Source organism: Rhinopithecus roxellana, chromosome 8 (genome assembly GCF_007565055.1).
Source record: "Rhinopithecus roxellana isolate Shanxi Qingling chromosome 8, ASM756505v1, whole genome shotgun sequence".
Lineage (NCBI taxonomy): Eukaryota > Metazoa > Chordata > Mammalia > Primates > Cercopithecidae > Rhinopithecus > Rhinopithecus roxellana.
This window is the reverse complement of record NC_044556.1, coordinates 58,473,784-58,490,424: the sequence shown is the minus strand read 5'-3', so window position 1 is coordinate 58,490,424 and position 16,641 is coordinate 58,473,784. Positions and strand designations below refer to the sequence as shown.

The 16,641-nt window shown below is 41.4% G+C and overlaps 2 protein-coding genes across 3 annotated transcripts in view; one reads left to right on the top strand and one right to left on the bottom strand.

Annotated features, from left to right (window-relative positions):
• Positions 1 to 16,641, top strand: part of CD1E (CD1e molecule) — a 97,308-nt gene that overhangs the window by 41,618 nt on the left and 39,049 nt on the right. The gene's annotated exons all lie outside the window — the stretch shown is intronic.
• On the bottom strand, positions 9,062 to 13,219 carry LOC104676444 (T-cell surface glycoprotein CD1a-like). Of its 2 annotated transcripts, none has more exons than XM_030935241.1 (6): positions 12,630 to 13,219; positions 12,014 to 12,280; positions 11,067 to 11,345; positions 10,266 to 10,544; positions 9,819 to 9,909; positions 9,062 to 9,649 (listed from the first exon to the last, which is right to left on the bottom strand). In XM_030935241.1, exons 1-6 carry the CDS (start codon positions 12,685 to 12,687, stop codon positions 9,640 to 9,642), a joined length of 984 nt encoding a protein of 327 aa, XP_030791101.1. In that variant the 5' UTR covers positions 12,688 to 13,219; the 3' UTR covers positions 9,062 to 9,639. The 2 variants fall into 2 exon arrangements, with proteins under 2 accessions (XP_030791101.1, XP_030791102.1); XM_030935242.1 differs by having other exon boundaries at positions 9,819 to 9,846; positions 12,630 to 13,134.

Sequence of the window (16,641 nt, the reverse complement as noted above, 5' to 3'; positions counted from 1 at the left end):
GCATTTTATATCCTGAAATTTTACTGAATTTGTTTATTAGTGCTCATGGCTTTTTGATGAAGTAATTAGTATTTTATGTATATAAAGTTGTGGCATCTGCAAACAGGGATAATTTGACTTCCTTCTTTTTAATTGTATGCCTTATATTTCTTTCTCTTGCCTAATTGCCCTGGCTAGGAGTTCCAGTACAATGTTGACTAGAAGTAGTGAAAGTGGGCATCCTTGCTTAGTTCCAGATTTTAGAGAAAATTCTTTCATCTCTTCCCCATTTTGTTTTATATTAGCTGTGGGTTTCTCATATGTGGCTTTTATTGTGTTTAGGTATGTTCCTTACATACCTAATTTGTTGATAACTTTTATCATGGTGGGGTGTTGAATTCTGTCAAATGTTTTCTCTGTTTCTATTGAAATGATTATGTGGTCTTGTCCTTTATTCTATTAATGTGATGCAGTACATTTATTGATTTGAATAGTTTGAATCATCCTTGCATCCCTGGAATGAATGCCACTTGATTCTAATGACTGGTCTTTTAAATATGCTGTTAAATTTAGTTTGCTAGCATTTTCTTGAGGATTTTTGAATGCATTTTATTAGGGATACGGGCCTGTAGTTTTTCTTATTTTATTTTATTTTTTTGAGAAAGCGTTTCACTCTGTCCCCCAGGCTGGAGTGCAGTGGCACAATCACATCTCACCACAGCCTCAACCCCCTGGGCTTGGGTGATCCTCCAACCTCAGCCTCCTGAGTAGCTAGGACTACAGGCGCCCACCATCATGTTTCGCTAATATTTGTACTTTTTTTTAGAGACAAGGTTTCATCAGGTTGACAGGCTGGTCTTGAACTCCTGGGCTCAAGTGATCCACCCTCCTTGGCCTCCCAAAGTGCTAGGATTACAGGCATGAGCCACCACTTCTGTCCTGTAGTTTTCTTTTTTGTTTTTGACGTATCATCTAGTTTTTATATCAGGTTAATGAATATTAGTCTTAAATAATAAGTCTGGACAAATTTACCCTTATCCACTTTTTGGGGGATAGTTTGAGAAGAATAGGCATTAGTTATTTGTAAAATATTTGGTAGAATTCAGCATCAAGGTCGTCAGCTCCTGTGCTTTCTTTAATGGGAGACTTTAAACTATTGTTTCAATCTTGTTACTCATTATTGGCCTGTTCAAATTTTCTGTTTCTTCATGATTCAATCTTGTGGTTGTATGAGTCCAGGCATTTATCTATTTCTTCTAAGTTTTACAATTTGCTTTCATATAGTTGTTCATAATGGTCTCTTATGATCCTTTGTATTTATATTATATTATTTGTAATGTCTCCTTTTACATCTCTGATTTCATTTTTTTGACTCTTCTCTTTTTTCTTAATTTGTCTAGTTAAAAGTTTGTCAGGTTTTGTTTTTGTTTTTGTTTTTGATTTTTGAGACAGAGTCTAGCTCCGTTGCCCAGGCTGGAGTGCAGTGGCACAATCTTGGCTCACTGCAACCTCTGCCTCCCAGGCTCAAGTGATTCTCCTGATTCAGCCTCCCTAGTAGCTGGGATTACAGGGCCCTGCCACCACACTCAGCTAATTTTTGTATTTTTAGTAGAGATGGGATTTCACCATATTGGTCAGGCTGGTCTCAAACTCCTAATAAGTGATCCACCCTCCTTGGCCTCCCAAAGTCCTGGGATTACAGTTGTGAGCCACTGTGCCTGGCCAGGTTTTTTATCTTTTGAAAAAGTCAACTCTTCTTTTGTTATTCTTTCGTGTTGTTTTTTAAGGTTCTATTTCATTTATTTCTGTTTTTACATTTATCGTTGCTTCTCTTCTACTAGTTTTGGCTTGATGTTGTTTTTCTAGTTCCTTAAGGTGCAACATGAGGTTATCTAAAATCTTTCTACTTTTTAAATGTAAGCCTTTATTGCTCTATGCTTCCCTCTTAGAAATGCTTTTGCTGTATTCCATAGGTTTTTGTGTATTGTGTTCCCGTTTCCATTTTTCTCAAGAAATATTAAAATTTTCTTTTTGAATCTTTTTTTCACGGAACCACTGGTTGTTCAGGTGTATGTTGTCTAATTTCCATGTATTTGTACAGTTTCCAAAGTTCCTGCTCCTATTGATTTCTAGTTCTATACCACTATTGTTGGAAAAACATTTTTTGATTTTTAATTTTTGAATTTGTTAAGACTTTTACTGTGGCTTAACATAAGATATATGCTGGAGAATGTTCCATGTACTGTGGAGAAGAATGTGTATTCTGCAACTGCTGGACAGAATGTTCTTTAAACATCTATTAGATTCATTTGGTCAGGAGTTCAGTTTAACTCTCATTTTTTATTGATATTCTGTCTGGATGATCTGTTTATCACTGAAGATAGGATGTTCAAGTCTTACACTATTATTGTATCATACTCTATCTCTCCCTGTAGGCCTATTAGCATTTGCTTTATATATTTGTATGTCCAATTGTTGGGTACATATATATTTATAATTGTTATATTCTCTTTCTGTATTGACCCCTGTATCAGTATGCAATTAGCATAGTTGTCTCTTTTTACAGTTTTTTTTTTTTTTTTTTTGGCTTAAAGCCTATTATGTCTGATATGAGTGTAGCTACTTCTGCTTCGTTTTGCTTTCAATTTGCATGGAATATCTTTTTTTATCCCTTCACGTTCAGTCTATTTGTGTTCTTCTGGGTGAAGTGAGGCTCTTATAGGCAGCATATAGTTGAGTCTTTTAAAAAATCGATTTAGCTACTGTATGTTGTTTAATAGGAAAATTTAATCCATTTACATTCAAGGTAACTAACAACAGGTAAGGACGTACTACTGACATTTTATTATTTCTTTCCTAGTTATTTTGTAGATCCTTCCTTCTTTTATACCACTCTTGCTATATCCTTTTGTGGGTAAGTGACATTCTCCAGTATTATATTTTGATTCCCTGCTTTTTATCGTTAGTGTATCTATTATAGGTTTTACTTTGTGATTATCACGAGGCTTTGAAATACATATTTTGTTTATACTGAGTTGTTTTATTTTATTTTAACTTTTAAGTCCAGGGGTACATGTCCAGGATGTATAGGCTTATTGCATAGGAAAGCGTGTGCCATGGTGGTTAACTGCACAGATCATCCCATCACCCAGGTATTAACCCCAGCATCCATTAGCTATTCTTCCTGATCTTCTCCTTCCTCTCATCCACCACACTCAGGTCCCAGTGTGTGTTGCTCCCCACTATGTGTCCATGTGTAACAAGTTATTTTAAGCTAACAAGAACTTAACTTTGATCAGAAAATAAAGGAAACAGAAGATGACTGAATAAGAACAGCTCCAGTCTCCAGCTCCCAGCCCTAGTGACACAGAAGATGGGTGATTTCTGCATTTTCAACTGAGGTACCAGGTTCATCTGACTAGGGAGTGCCGGACAATCAGTGCTGGTCAGCTGTTGCAGCCTGACCAGCCAGAGCTGAAGCAGGGCGAGGCATGGCCTCATCTGGGAAGTGCAAGGGGGAAGGGAATCCCTTTTCCTAAACAGGGGAATTGAGACACACAACACCTGGAAAATCGGGTAACTCCCACCCCAATACTGTGCTTTACCAAGGGTCTTAGTAAACGGCACACCAGGAGATTATATTCCACACCTGGTTGGGAGGGTCCCACGCTCAGGGAGCCTCCCTCATTGCTAGCACAGCAGTCTGCGATCTAAGGGCAAGGAAGCAGCGAGGCTGGGGGAGGGGCGCCCGCTATTGCTGAGGCTTAAGTAGGAAAACAAAGCCACTGGAAAGCTCGAACTGTTTGCAGCTCACAGCAGCTCAAGGAGGCCTGCCTGTCTCTGTAGACTCCACCTCTGGGGACAGGGCATAGCTAAACAAACAAAAAAAAAGCAGCAGAAACCTCTGCAGATGCAAACAACCCTGTCTGACAGCTTTGAAGAGAGCAGTGGATCTCCCAACATGGAGGGTGAGATCTGAAAACGGACAGACTGCCTGCTCAAGTGGGTCCCTGACCCCTCAGTAGCCTAACTGGGAGACATCCCCCACTAGTGGCAGACCGACACCACACACCTCACACGGTGGGGTACACCCCTGAGACAAAGCTTCCAAAGCAAGAATCAGACAGGTACACTCCCTGTTCAGCAATATTCTATCTTCTGCAGCCTCTGCTGCTGATACTCAGGCAAACAGCGTCTGGAGCGGACCTCAAGCAATCTCCAACAGACCTACAGCTGAGGATTCTGACTGTTAGAAGGAAAACTAACAAACAGGAAGGCTACCCACACCAAAACCCCATCAGTACATCACCATCATCAAAGATCAGAGGCAGATAAAACCACAAAGATGAGGAAAAAGCGGGGCAGAAAAGCTGTAAATTCAAAAAATAAGAGCGCATCTCCCCCTCCAAAGGAACGCAGCTCATCGCCAGCAACGGATCAAAAGCTGGACCAAGAATGACTTTGACGAGTTGAGAGAAGGCAGCTTCAGTCCATCAAACTTCTCAGAGCTAAAGGAGGAATTATGTACCCAGCGCAAAGAAACTAAAAATCTTGAGAAAAGAATGGAAGAATGGATAACTAGAATAATCAATGCAGAGAAGGCCATAAACGAACTGACAGAGATAAAAACCAAGACACGAGAAATATGTGACAAATTCACAAGCTTCAGTAACCAACTCGATCAACTGGAAGAAAGAGTATCAGTGATTGAGAATCAAATGAATGAAATGAAGCGAGAAGAGAAGTCTAAAGAAAAAAGAGGAAAAAGATATGAACAAAGCCTTCAAGAAGGCTTATTTGCCTTCAATGAGGCAATAATTAATAGCCTGCCAACCAAAAAGAGTCCAGGACCAGATGGATTAACAGCCGAATTCTACCAGAGGAGAATTCGGTAGAACTCCTCCTACAATGAGGAGCTGGTACCATTCCTTCTGAAACTATTCCAATCAATAGAAAAAGAGGGAATCCTTCCTAACTCGTTTTATGAGGCCAACATCATCCTGATACCAAAGCCTGGCAGAGACACAACAAAAAAAGAGAATTTTAGACCAATATCCCTGATGAACATCGATGAAAAAATCCTCCATAAAATACTGGCAAACCGAATCCAGCAGCACATCAAAAAGCTTATCCACCATCATTAAGTGGGCTTCATCCATGGGATGCAACGCTGGTTCAACATACGCAAATCAATAAACGTAATCCAGCATATAAACAGAACCAAAGACAAAAATCACATGATTATCTTAATAGATGCAGAAAAGGCCTTTGACAAAATTCAACAGTGCTTCATGCTAAAAACTCTCAATAAATTCGGTATTGATGGAACATATCTCAAAATAATAAGAGCTATCTATGACAAACCCACAGCCAATATCATACTGAATGGGCAAAAACTGGAAGCATTCCCTTTGAAAACTGGCACAAGACAGGGATGCCGTCTCTCACCACTCCTATTCAACATAGTGTTGGAAGTTCTGGCTAGGGCAATCAGGCAAGAGAAAGAAATAAAGCGTATTCAGTTAGGAAAAGAAGAAGTCAAATTGTCTCTCTTTGCAGATGACATGATTGTATATTTAGAAAACCCCATTGTCTCAGCCCAAAACCTCCTTAAGCTGATAAGCAACTTCAGCAAAGTCTCAGGATACACAATCAATGTGCAAAAATCACAAGCATTCTTATACACCAGTAACAGACAAACAGAGAGCCAAATCATGAATGAACTCCCATTCACAATAGCTTCAAAGAGAATAAAATACCTAGGAATCCAACTTACAAGGGATGTAAAGGACTCTTTCAAGGAGAACTACAAACCACTGCTCAGTGAAATAAAAGAGGACACAAACAAATGGAAGAACATACCATGCTCATGGATAGGAAGAAACAATATTGTGAAAATGGCCATACTGCCCAAGGTAATTTACTGATTCAATGCCATCCCCATTATGCTACCAATGACTTTCTTCACAAAATTGGAAAAAACTGCTTTAAAGTTCATATGGAACCAAAAAAGACCAAGACAACCCTAAGCCAAAAGAACAAAGCTGGAGGCATCAGGCTACTTGACTTCAAACTATACTACAAGTCTACAGTAACCAAAACAGCATGGTACTGGTACCAAAACAGAGATATAGACCAATGGAAAAGAACAGAGCCCTCAGAAATAATACCACACATCTACAGCCATCTGATCTTTGACAAACCTGACAAAAACAAGAAATGGGGAAAGGATTCCCTATTTAATAAATGGTGCTGGAAAAATTGGCTAGCCATAAGTAGAAAGCTGAAACTGTATCCTTTCCTTACTCCTTATACAAAAATTAATTCAAGATGGATTAGAGACTTAAATGTTAGACCTAATACCATAAAAACCCTAGAAGAAAACCTAGGTAATACCATTCAAGACATAGGCATGGGCAAGGACTTCATGTCTAAAACACCAAAAGCAATGGCAACAAATGCCAAAATTGTCAAATGGGATCTAATTAAACTAAAGAGCTTCTGCACAGCAAGAGAAACTTCCATCAGAGTGAACAGGCAACCTACAGAATGGGAGAAAATTTTTGCAATCTACTCATCTGACAAAGGGCTGATATCCAGAACCTATAAAGAACTCAAACAAATTTACAAGAAAAAAGCAAACAACCCCATTGAAAAGTGGGCAAAGAACATAAACAGACACTTCTCAAAAGAAGACATTCATACAGCCAACAGACACATGAAAAAATGCTCATCATCACTCGCCATCAGAGAAATGCAAATCAAAACCACAATGAGATACCATCTCACACCAGTTAGAATGGCAATCATTGAAAAGACAGGAAACAACAGGTGCTGGAGAGGATGTGGAGAAATTGGAAAACTTTTACACTGTGGGTGGGACTGTAAACTAGTTCAACCATTGTGGAAAACGGTGTGGCGATTCCTCAAGGATCTAGAACTAGAAATACCATTTGACCCAGCCATCCCATTACTGGGGATATACCCAAAGGATTATAAGTCATGCTGCTATAAAGGCATATGCACACGTATGTTTATTGTGGCACTATTCACAATAGCAAAGACTTGGAATCCACCCAAATGTCCATCAGTGACAGACTGGAGTAAGAAAATGTGGCACATATACACCATGGAATACTATGCAGCCATTAAAAAGGATGAGTTTGTGTCCTTTGTAGGGACATGGATGCAGCTGGAAACCATCATTCTCAGCAAACTATTGCAAGAACAGAAAAGCAAATATCGCATGTTCTCTCTCATAGGTGGGAATTGTACAATGAGATCACTTGGACACAGGAAGAGGAATATCACACACCGGGTCCTATTGTGGGGAGGGGTAGTGGGGAGGGATAGCATTAGGAGATATACCTAATGTAAATGACGAGTTAATGGGTGCAGCACACCAACATGGCACATGTATACAGATGTAACAAACCTGCACATTGTGCACATGTACCCTAGAACTTAAAGTATAATTAAAACAACAACAACAACAACAACAACAAAAAGAGCCCTTTCCTGCCAGGGAAAGGGCAGAAAGCCCTGCTGCCTTCAGGCACAGGTGAAAACTCTAAAGTAATTGAAGTCTTGCTATGGATATCCTGACAAATACTACCATCGGGTATCAATAGTCAATCCTCATTATCCAAAAATGTTATATTTGCTAATTTGTCTACTTGCCAAATTTTATGTGTAGCCCCTAGATATATATTCATAGCACTTTCACAATCATTCATGAATATGTGCAGAGAGGTACAAAATTTGAGTCCCTCAAAGAACGTGTTTCTAAGGTAGAAAAAGGTGGTGCTCTGTCTTCATGTTCCAGCTCTCACACAGTAAACAAGCAACCTTTTTGTAGTCTATACAGTGCCAACTTCTTCACATTTTTGTGTTTTTGGTTGGTGATTTCACAATCTTAAATGGCTCCCAAGTGTAGTGCTTAAGTGTTGACTAATTTTCCTAAGCATAAGAAGGCTGTGACATGCCTTACAGAGAAAAATGTGTGTTAGATAAGCTTTGTTATAGTTACATGGTTGTTGACTATGAATTCAATGTTAATAAATCAACAGTGCAGTACATGCAGGAAAACGGGAAGGAAATTCACCCATCTCCCATCTGTAGGTGAGGTTGCTTGGGAAAGTAACATGTATAATGCTATGCTGAAGCTATGGGAAAACAGCTACATTTTTGGATTCATGAAATGACAACCATTTTTTTTAAGTATAGTGGACAGCAATGTTGTGAGGCTGAAAACCAAAGAAATTTATGATCATGTTAACCAAGGTCAGGAATATATTAACACTTCTTAGATAGTGTTTTATTATATGGAAATACTGCATATAATGAATTAATTATAAATACATACATATATAAAATAAGATGTTTTTAAACAGAAATACACATAAAACAAGCTTATGTATTCATCAGTTAACAAAAATGTTGTGAAAAAGCTCACAAAAACCTAACACCTGTATTTCCCTGGGAACAATGGCTAAGTGCTCACAAATCCAGTGTTTGCAGCAACTGCACAGAATATAACTGTTGTGAATAATAAAAATGTGCAGTACAATATTACTTGCCTTGATCTCACTTCAATCTTGAGGAGCAACACTCTTGTTCCCTTTTTTGATCATTTTCTCTTCAGTGACACACTTGTACTACATCTCAGGCATCACCAGCATCAGTGCCTCACAAATTTTAGTGGACTTGTGAGTATCCTGCTGATTTTCCAAAATACGAATTATAATTCGGTAAATCTAAGGTGAGGCCCAAATTCTACCTTTCTAACAAGCTCCAGTGTGAGAACTCTGCTGCTTGTCCCTGAACCACTGAATAGTAAAGATAGACATCCTGCCTTACATACCTGCAACACTAATTTAACTCGAATAACTCGCTATAGTTGAATGATAGGAGTAGTAAGAGACAAAATTGTGTTTCTCCTCTGGAGCTCAGAGAACAAACTATAGAACTAGGAATGTGTAAAATTTCCTCCAAGCAAGAAGGCTTTTAACCAGAAGAGTATCAAATGTCTCAACTACTTCAAAAGCACCAGGAAGGAAAAGAATAAGAAAAGACTACAAACTTGGCATAAATTCAACAAAGAGTTTTATTGAGAACATGTTTCATGAAAGCAAGATCCTTCACCAGGGATGCATATATTAAAAACACACATACTTTGCATTGAAGGAGTAGAAAAATTAGAAGGAAAAGGGGGACCTAAATAGCTGCAATGAAGGAGAGGAAGTGAGGAGTACAGTTAGCAAAGTACGGCTGAAATGTGGTGGGAGTTCAGACCAGGAAGAGACCGCTTCCCACTTGTGAGTCAGGGAAGGCCCTCGGGAATAAGGGACATCTATAACAAGCCTGATGATCCATTAATAGTTGAACACGTGAATATTGCTAGAATCCCATTCCATTTGGAGATAAAATTTGAATTTTGAAGTCCCAGAACCCAGGTCAGAACAACAAATCCTGCAAAACTAAATTGAGCTTATATTGACAAATGATCATTAATCAAAAACAAGCAAAAATGACAAAAGTTTTACAAGGAGAGTTGAGAGGACGTCATCACCACGATGTGCTCAGGTGGATCCTGAGCTGTTGGACTGCTGGTCTCTCACCCCAAAAGGAGAAGGGTGACAAGGAGGATCATGGTGTATCTTAATGGAAACTGGATGAAAACAGAGATAGAAGTCACTGTGAATAAGGTGGAGCTAAGAATTGAGGAGTAAGAGGGAAGGGGACTGGGGAGAGAAGAACTGAGGAGAGAGAAACAAAAAACATGGGAAGACAAGTGGGGTAGGGACTAAGAGTAGGAAAGACACATGCAAAGAACTCACCAGCGTTTCCTGAACCAAAGCGCAAGACCTATCAGAAGAAGCAAAGGCACTATCACCGCCAAGAAGATCAAGCCCATGGAACGGTGATGTTCTGTGAATTTGGGGAGACACCAAGGATGTTATAATCCACCCCATTTTACCTCATCCACTCCCTGTTTCACTGCGTTCCCTTGGCTTCTTTGTTTCATTTGAGTATCCAACTTACCAATCTCTTTTCTTTTTTTGTTTTTCTCTCATCCCTGCTCAGAGATGGATTCTTCATCTTATCCGCAGCATCCTCCTGCATCTATAGTGCCCTCATTTTCAACACTTCCATTTCTTAGCTTACCTATTTTTATTCATGTTGGGGCTGTAATCCCTAAAATCCTAAAATTTTCAGCTTGCCCTGCCTCTATGCCTGAGGACCACCTCTTGGCATTTCCAGCCTGGGCCCCAGCTCTTTCTCACCCCAGTAGAGGATGATGTCCTGGCCCTCTAGACTGCCGTGCTTCACCCGACAGGACAGGCCAGCTGCCTCCCCAGTGGCCACCTCCAGGGTTGCTCGGAGATACCATGTCCCGTCAGCATTGGGCAGGATGTCCCCTCGCTGAGTGCCCTGCTGCTCCTGCTCACCCCGCATCCACATCACCCACACAGGTTTTGGGTAGAATCCTGAGACATGGCACACAAGCTGTAGATGGCCAGGTCCAGGACTGAGGCCACGGGACAGCCAGGCCTCGGGCTTCACTGCAAAGGACAGAAAAGATATTCAAATACAGACTTGGAGTTTCATATCTCCACAGCAGTTTAGAAGTTTAGATAGACACGTCGTTCCCATTTCTCTCTCTCTTTTTTTTTTTTTTTTTTTTTTTTTTTTGAGACAGGGTCTCACTCTGTCACTATGCAGCAGTGCAGTGGCATAATTATACTTATAGCACACTGTAACCTCAAACTCTTGGGCTCAAGCAATCCTCCTCCCTCAGCCTCTTAAGTAACAGGGACTACAGGTGTGTGCTACCATGACTGGCTAACTTATTTTTATTTTTTAGAGACAGGGGTCTCACTATGTTGCTCAGGCTGGTCTGGGACTCCTGCCCTTAAGCGGTCCTCCAGCCTCAGCTTCCCAAAGCACTGGGATTACAGATGTGAGCCACTGCACCCAGCCTTTCCCACTTCTGGGTGGCTCTTCCTTATTCCAAATTGGAACGGGGTGGTGGAAGGGTATGATTTTCCAATCAAAAGTTCTTGGAGGGAGGGTGCAGGACTGACCTTGCCGCTGGAGATGTGCCTTTCCTGCATCAAGAAGACCCAAGATGAAACGTGGGCAGGTGTCACTGAGGAGACTGTGTGTTATGTCATTTTTATGCTGATTCTGATTGAGCACTTTGCAGAGACGCTTGGCCATATTCCCAGCCACTGGAGATGCCAACCATGAATTGTTCTGGAAGCTCATGAAATCTGATCCTTGATAAGCTAACTGAAGGAAGCTTCTTGAGAACCTTCCAGAGTGCAGTTCACAGCCTCCTGTCACCTGTATCTCAAAAGGATCTGGGGTTATGAAATACGGGAAAGAGGGAGAAAAAAAGATAAAACGAAATGAGTAGAAGCAAAGATTGTAGGAGTAGAAGCAAGGATTGCAGAAGCAGAAGGGGGAATTTTGCCGGGTTTGACATAATGGAATAAAATTTGGTTTGGTCAGGGATTCAGAGAAAGAGGAACTGGTGGAAGCTGTAGGTGGAGGAAAAGATTAGTAACATATGGAAGAGGGCAGATTGGTCAAAGAAAGTGATGTGAATGCTGTGGGTGAGGAAGGACTTGGTGTAAGAGAACTGGGATTACAACAACTTAAGTTGAATGGAATGTAATGGGTTACAATTGAGTATATAGAGAGAGACTGCTGAGGAGGATGAATGAGAAAGTGAGAAAGCTGAAGGTATCTGGTTGTAGGGCAGGAAAAAAGTTGGCCATAGGATACCTGTAAGAAAAGGTAATAATGCATAACCCTGCAGTCAATAAGACAGAAGTTCATAAGTAGCAGAAGTGTTTGAAGAATTAGGGTCTTCAACCTTGCCCAAAAGTATGCAATTCCAGTTTTATGGTGGAAAGAATAGAATAAGATACAGAAGACAGTCAGGCTGTTTCCTACAGGAATAAGAAACATTGAGACATCCCCTGTCTCCCACTTCCCCACTCCCCAGGGAGGAAACTGAACTCACACTCAAACTGCAATTCACGGGAGTATCTATGCATTTCCTCAAGGAACCGAACGCAGCGTATATGGAATAACATTTCCAGTTCCTTCCACTCCTCATTGCTGAAGTTTCCGCTGGACCAGGGCCACAGGAAAATGATGGTTTTGGAATTTCTGTCCAAGGAGTGGGTCTGCAAATCACCCAGACAACCTGAGACCAGACTTCGTTTCCACGAATGGTTGTAAAAGGATGCGATCTGGATGACATGGAAGGAGACAGGCTCCTTGAGTCCTGTGGCAAAAGAACAAATAGAATGGGGAGAAAGAAATTGACAAAGAATGGAGAGAGGCCAGAGTGGGGGAACTCAGAATCTGGAGAAAAGGGGATCCATCATGGTCTTAGCAGACGTTTGCTTGCCACAGAGCCCCATGACTTATTAACCACCTTCGTAAGAGCTCAGGGACTTGGAGTCATGGACAGTCAGAATGGAACCAGCCTGGCACTCTCACTTTCCAGGTATATGCTAGGGAAAGCACACAGACATACACACACACACACATACACACATGTGCACACACACACACACACACACACACACAGACCATCATCCACCCAACTGGGCAGTTGTCAGAGTTCTTACCGTCTGCGTTGCCACCACCTGGGAGAACAGCTAGCAATGGAAGTAGCAAAAACAGCATGTCATTTGCAGATGTTATTTCCTTCTCTCAGAAAAAATGGTCTTCAATTTCTGTTCCAAACAAACCTACCCCCACGATATCTCTATTCTGACTTCTTTCTGCAACCAACAGACAAACCTCCCCTGACTGCAACAAAGAAAATTCACTCCAAAAACCCTGAGACGCCTATTTAGTCTCTCATTTCCCTCTGGTTCTGACTCTCCTCTCTAGTTTCCAACTTCTCTCCTTGTCACCAACTTCCAACTTACTCACCTTCCCCTAATTCAACTGCTCTGGAGCAAGTCTGACGTGGCATTGAAAAGCCACTTAACCACTAAGGACATTTTTTTTTCCTCAATCATACAAAAAAAGCATAAAACTAAATGGCTCCCAGAGTGCCGCCAATGTTCCTATGTCCCTGCTGTATTTGATCACTCTGTCCTTTTCAATATTTTCCCATGTATTTTCTTCCCGTCTCTTCACCCCCTTACTACATTCCATTTCTGCTTTAACAGTGATTTCTTTGCTTTGTCAGAGTCTCCTATGACTGCCCTGTGTGACAGTATAAACTAACACCTTTTCTCCATTATTCTTAGAGAAGAGCCAGTAACCACCACAAAAAAAGAAATAAAAACAAGACCACTAAAATGTATAAAGAAAATTTCCTCTGTTTGATTTTCGTTGATCCACATTCACTCACCCAACAGAATCTCTTAGCACCTGCCTGGAGTCAAGCATCTTGGTACTTAAGAATATGCCGTGGTTGATAACACAATCACTTTATTGAAGGAGTTTTTACTCTACTTAGGGAGAAAAACAAAATAACTATAAATCTTGGTGTGCTGAGTTTTATTATACTGTATACACTCTCTGGACAGAAACAAGCCCTGCTTGAAATAATATTTTCTAAAATGGGGACTCCTAACTAAAGTTTGCCAGCCCAGAATTTTGACTTCAATGGTTGACTTGGATATTAGTTCCATGCTGTTATCACACTGTATCCCCACTTAACAGAGTACCTCGCAAGTGGTAGGTGCTTAGTGAATATTTGTCAAATGAATGAATGAATTCAGCCAATACATCCATTTTTTAATTATGGAGGAGATATTCAACATGAAACTTTTTAAAGATATCATAAAAGTTACTTGTAACCCTACATAGTGAGATGAGAATCTCACACACTTTTATTAAGGATAAAAGTACAAGTTACTGGCATGAGGTTTACATAAAGGATCCTGCTATAAATTTCCTATTACTTCTAAGAAACTAGTCAGAACTTGAGAGCAGTGAAGTTAATGGAATATTCCAAAGTCTGTATCCCAGGATCCCTTTTTGTTAGTCCTACTTGGATGTTTCAGGGTTGTTTTGTCATAAACGAGTCTTTGCTGGACAGATTTACATTCCTCTTTTATGCTGCTTGTTACTGTTCAAGGACTTCTAAATATATGTTTGTGCTTTGTAGGTATCATCCATATAAATGTGTTTGGCCTATTTACTTTATTTTTTGGTTTTCAAAAAAAATTATCTGAAGCTAATTTAGGGGAAATTTTTTTTTTTTCTCGAGACAGGGTTTCACTCTGTTATTCAGGCTGGAGTGCAGTGGAATGATCATAGCTAACTGTAACATCAAACTCCTCAAGCAATCCTCCTGTGTCAGCCTCCGAAAGTGCTGGGATTATTGGTATGAGCCACCAGGCATGGCCTGCAAATAATTTTTGTTTGTTTGTTTGCTTTTTGTTTTGTTTTGTTTTGTTTTGAGACAGATTCTTACTCTATCACCCAGGCTGGAGTGCAGTGGCGTGATCTCAGCTCACTGCAACGTCTGCCTCCCAGGTTCAAGCAATTGTCCTGCCTCAGCCTCCCAAGAAGCTGGGATTACAGGTGTGTGCCACCATGCCTGGCTAACTTTGATATTACTGAGATGGGGTTTCACCATGTTGGTCTTGAACTCCTGACCTCAGGTGATCCACCTGCCTCAGCCTCCCAAAGTGCTGGGATTACAGATAATATTTTAAAGTTAAGATTAGCATGCAGAAAGCTATAAAGAGATTCAATTTCATATGTACAATTTTTTGAAGCCGGATCATCAAAATCACAACTTGAATTTATCAAAGAACTGAAATATGAGGGCAACCAGTTAACCCAAAATATAAAGAAAGACAGACTCCTCCAAGGACAGAAGGAATGAAAACCCTTGTTTACTTGGGACAGATGCCAGACACTATACAAGCCAGTAAGAAGAAAAATTCAGCTAAAATTTTAAACAAATTTGTAAAGGCTAGCATGAGTATATAGAAGCCCTGGGAGTCATAGAAACAGGGAATTTCACATCAGTCTCTAAGCCCTTTTCCGTAAACCTCATCAGGGTCTTCTGAAAGATTAGGGTCAGAGACGTAGACCAGATAAATCCTCTCTCATGATGCGGGCCTGAGGAATGAGAACAGCTACTGCATGGGAAAGGTAGTGAGTCCCAACCAGACCTGTCTCCTCTATTGCAAGAAAGAAGAAAAAAGAAAAACCTAGCCAGGTGCGATGGGTCACACCTGTAATCCCAGCACTTTGGGAGGCCAAGGCAGGCAGATCACAAGTTCAGGAGTCTGATACCAACCTGGTCAACATGGTGAAACCCGTCTGTACTAATAATACAAAAAATTAGCCGGGTGTGGTGGTGCACACCTGTAGTCTCAGCTACTTGAATCCGGGAGGCAGAGGTTGCAGTGAGTCAAGATCATGCCACTGCACTCCAGCCTGGGCAACAGAGCAAGATTCGGTCCAAGATGGCCAAATAGGAACAGCTCCAGTCTCCAGCTCCCAGTGTGAGTGGCACAGAAGATAGGTGATTTCTGCATTTTCAAATGAGGTACCAGGTTCATCTCACTGGGTCATGTCGGACAGGTGGTGCTGGTCCGCGGATGCAGCCCTACCAGTGAGAGCTGAAGCAGGGTGAGGCATTGCCTCGCCTGGGAAGTGCAAGGGAGAAGGGAATTCCTTTTCCTAGCCAAAGGAAATTAAGACACACAACACCTGGAATATCGGGTAACTCCACCCTAATACTGAGCTTTACCAAGAGTCTTAGCAAATGGCACACCAGGAGATTATATACCACACCTGGCCCAGAGGATCCCACGCATAGGGAGCCTCCCTCATTGCTAGCACAGCAGTCTGAGTTCTAACTGCAAAGCGGCAGCGAAGATGGGGTAGGGGCACCCGCCATTGCTGAGGCTTAAGTAGGTAAACAAAGCCGCCAGGAAGCTCGAATTGGGTGGAGCCCACCACAGCTCAAGGAGGCCAGCCTGTCTCTGTAGACTCCTCCTCTCAGACAGGTCATAGCTAAACAAAAAGCAACAGAAACCTCGGCAGAGGTAAATGCCCCCATACAGCAGCTTTGAAGAGAGCAGTGGCTCTCCCAGCATGGAGGTTAAGATCTGAGAATGGACAGACTGCCTGCTCAAGTAAGTCCTTGACCCCTGAGTAGCCTATTTGGGAGACATCCCCCACTAGGTGCAGACCAACACCTCACACCTCACACAGCGGGGTACACCCCTGAGACGAAGCTTCCAGAGCAACAATCAGACAGCAACACTTGCTGTTCAGCAATATTCTATCTTCTGCAGCGTCTGCTGCTGATACCCAGGCAAACAGGGTCTGGAGTGGACCTCAAGCAAACTCCAACAGACCTACAGCTGAGGGTCGTGACTGTTAGAAGGAAAACTAACAAACAGAAAGGACACCTACACCAAAACCCCATCAGTACATCACCATCAACAAAGACCAAAGGCAGATACAACCACAAAGATGGGGAAAAAGCAGGGCAGAAAAGCTGGTAATTAAAAAAATCAGAGCGCATCTCCCCCTTCAAAGGAACGCAGCTGATTACCAGCAACAGAACAAAGCTGGACGGAGAATGACTCTGACGAGTCGAGAGAAGAAGGCTTCAGTCGATCAAACTTCTCAGAGCTAAAGAAGGAACTATGT

Coding starts and splice junctions, on each gene's coding strand:
- LOC104676444 (XM_030935241.1), bottom strand. CDS start 12,687: ATGCTGTTTTTGCTACTTCCATTGCTAGCTGTTCTCCCAGGTGGTGGC. Junction 12,281..12,629: donor AGGTGGTGGCAACGCAGACG/GTAAGAACTCTG, acceptor CTTTTGCCACAG/GACTCAAGGAGCCTGTCTCC. Junction 11,346..12,013: donor CCGTGAATTGCAGTTTGAGT/GTGAGTTCAGTT, acceptor TCATAACCCCAG/ATCCTTTTGAGATACAGGTG.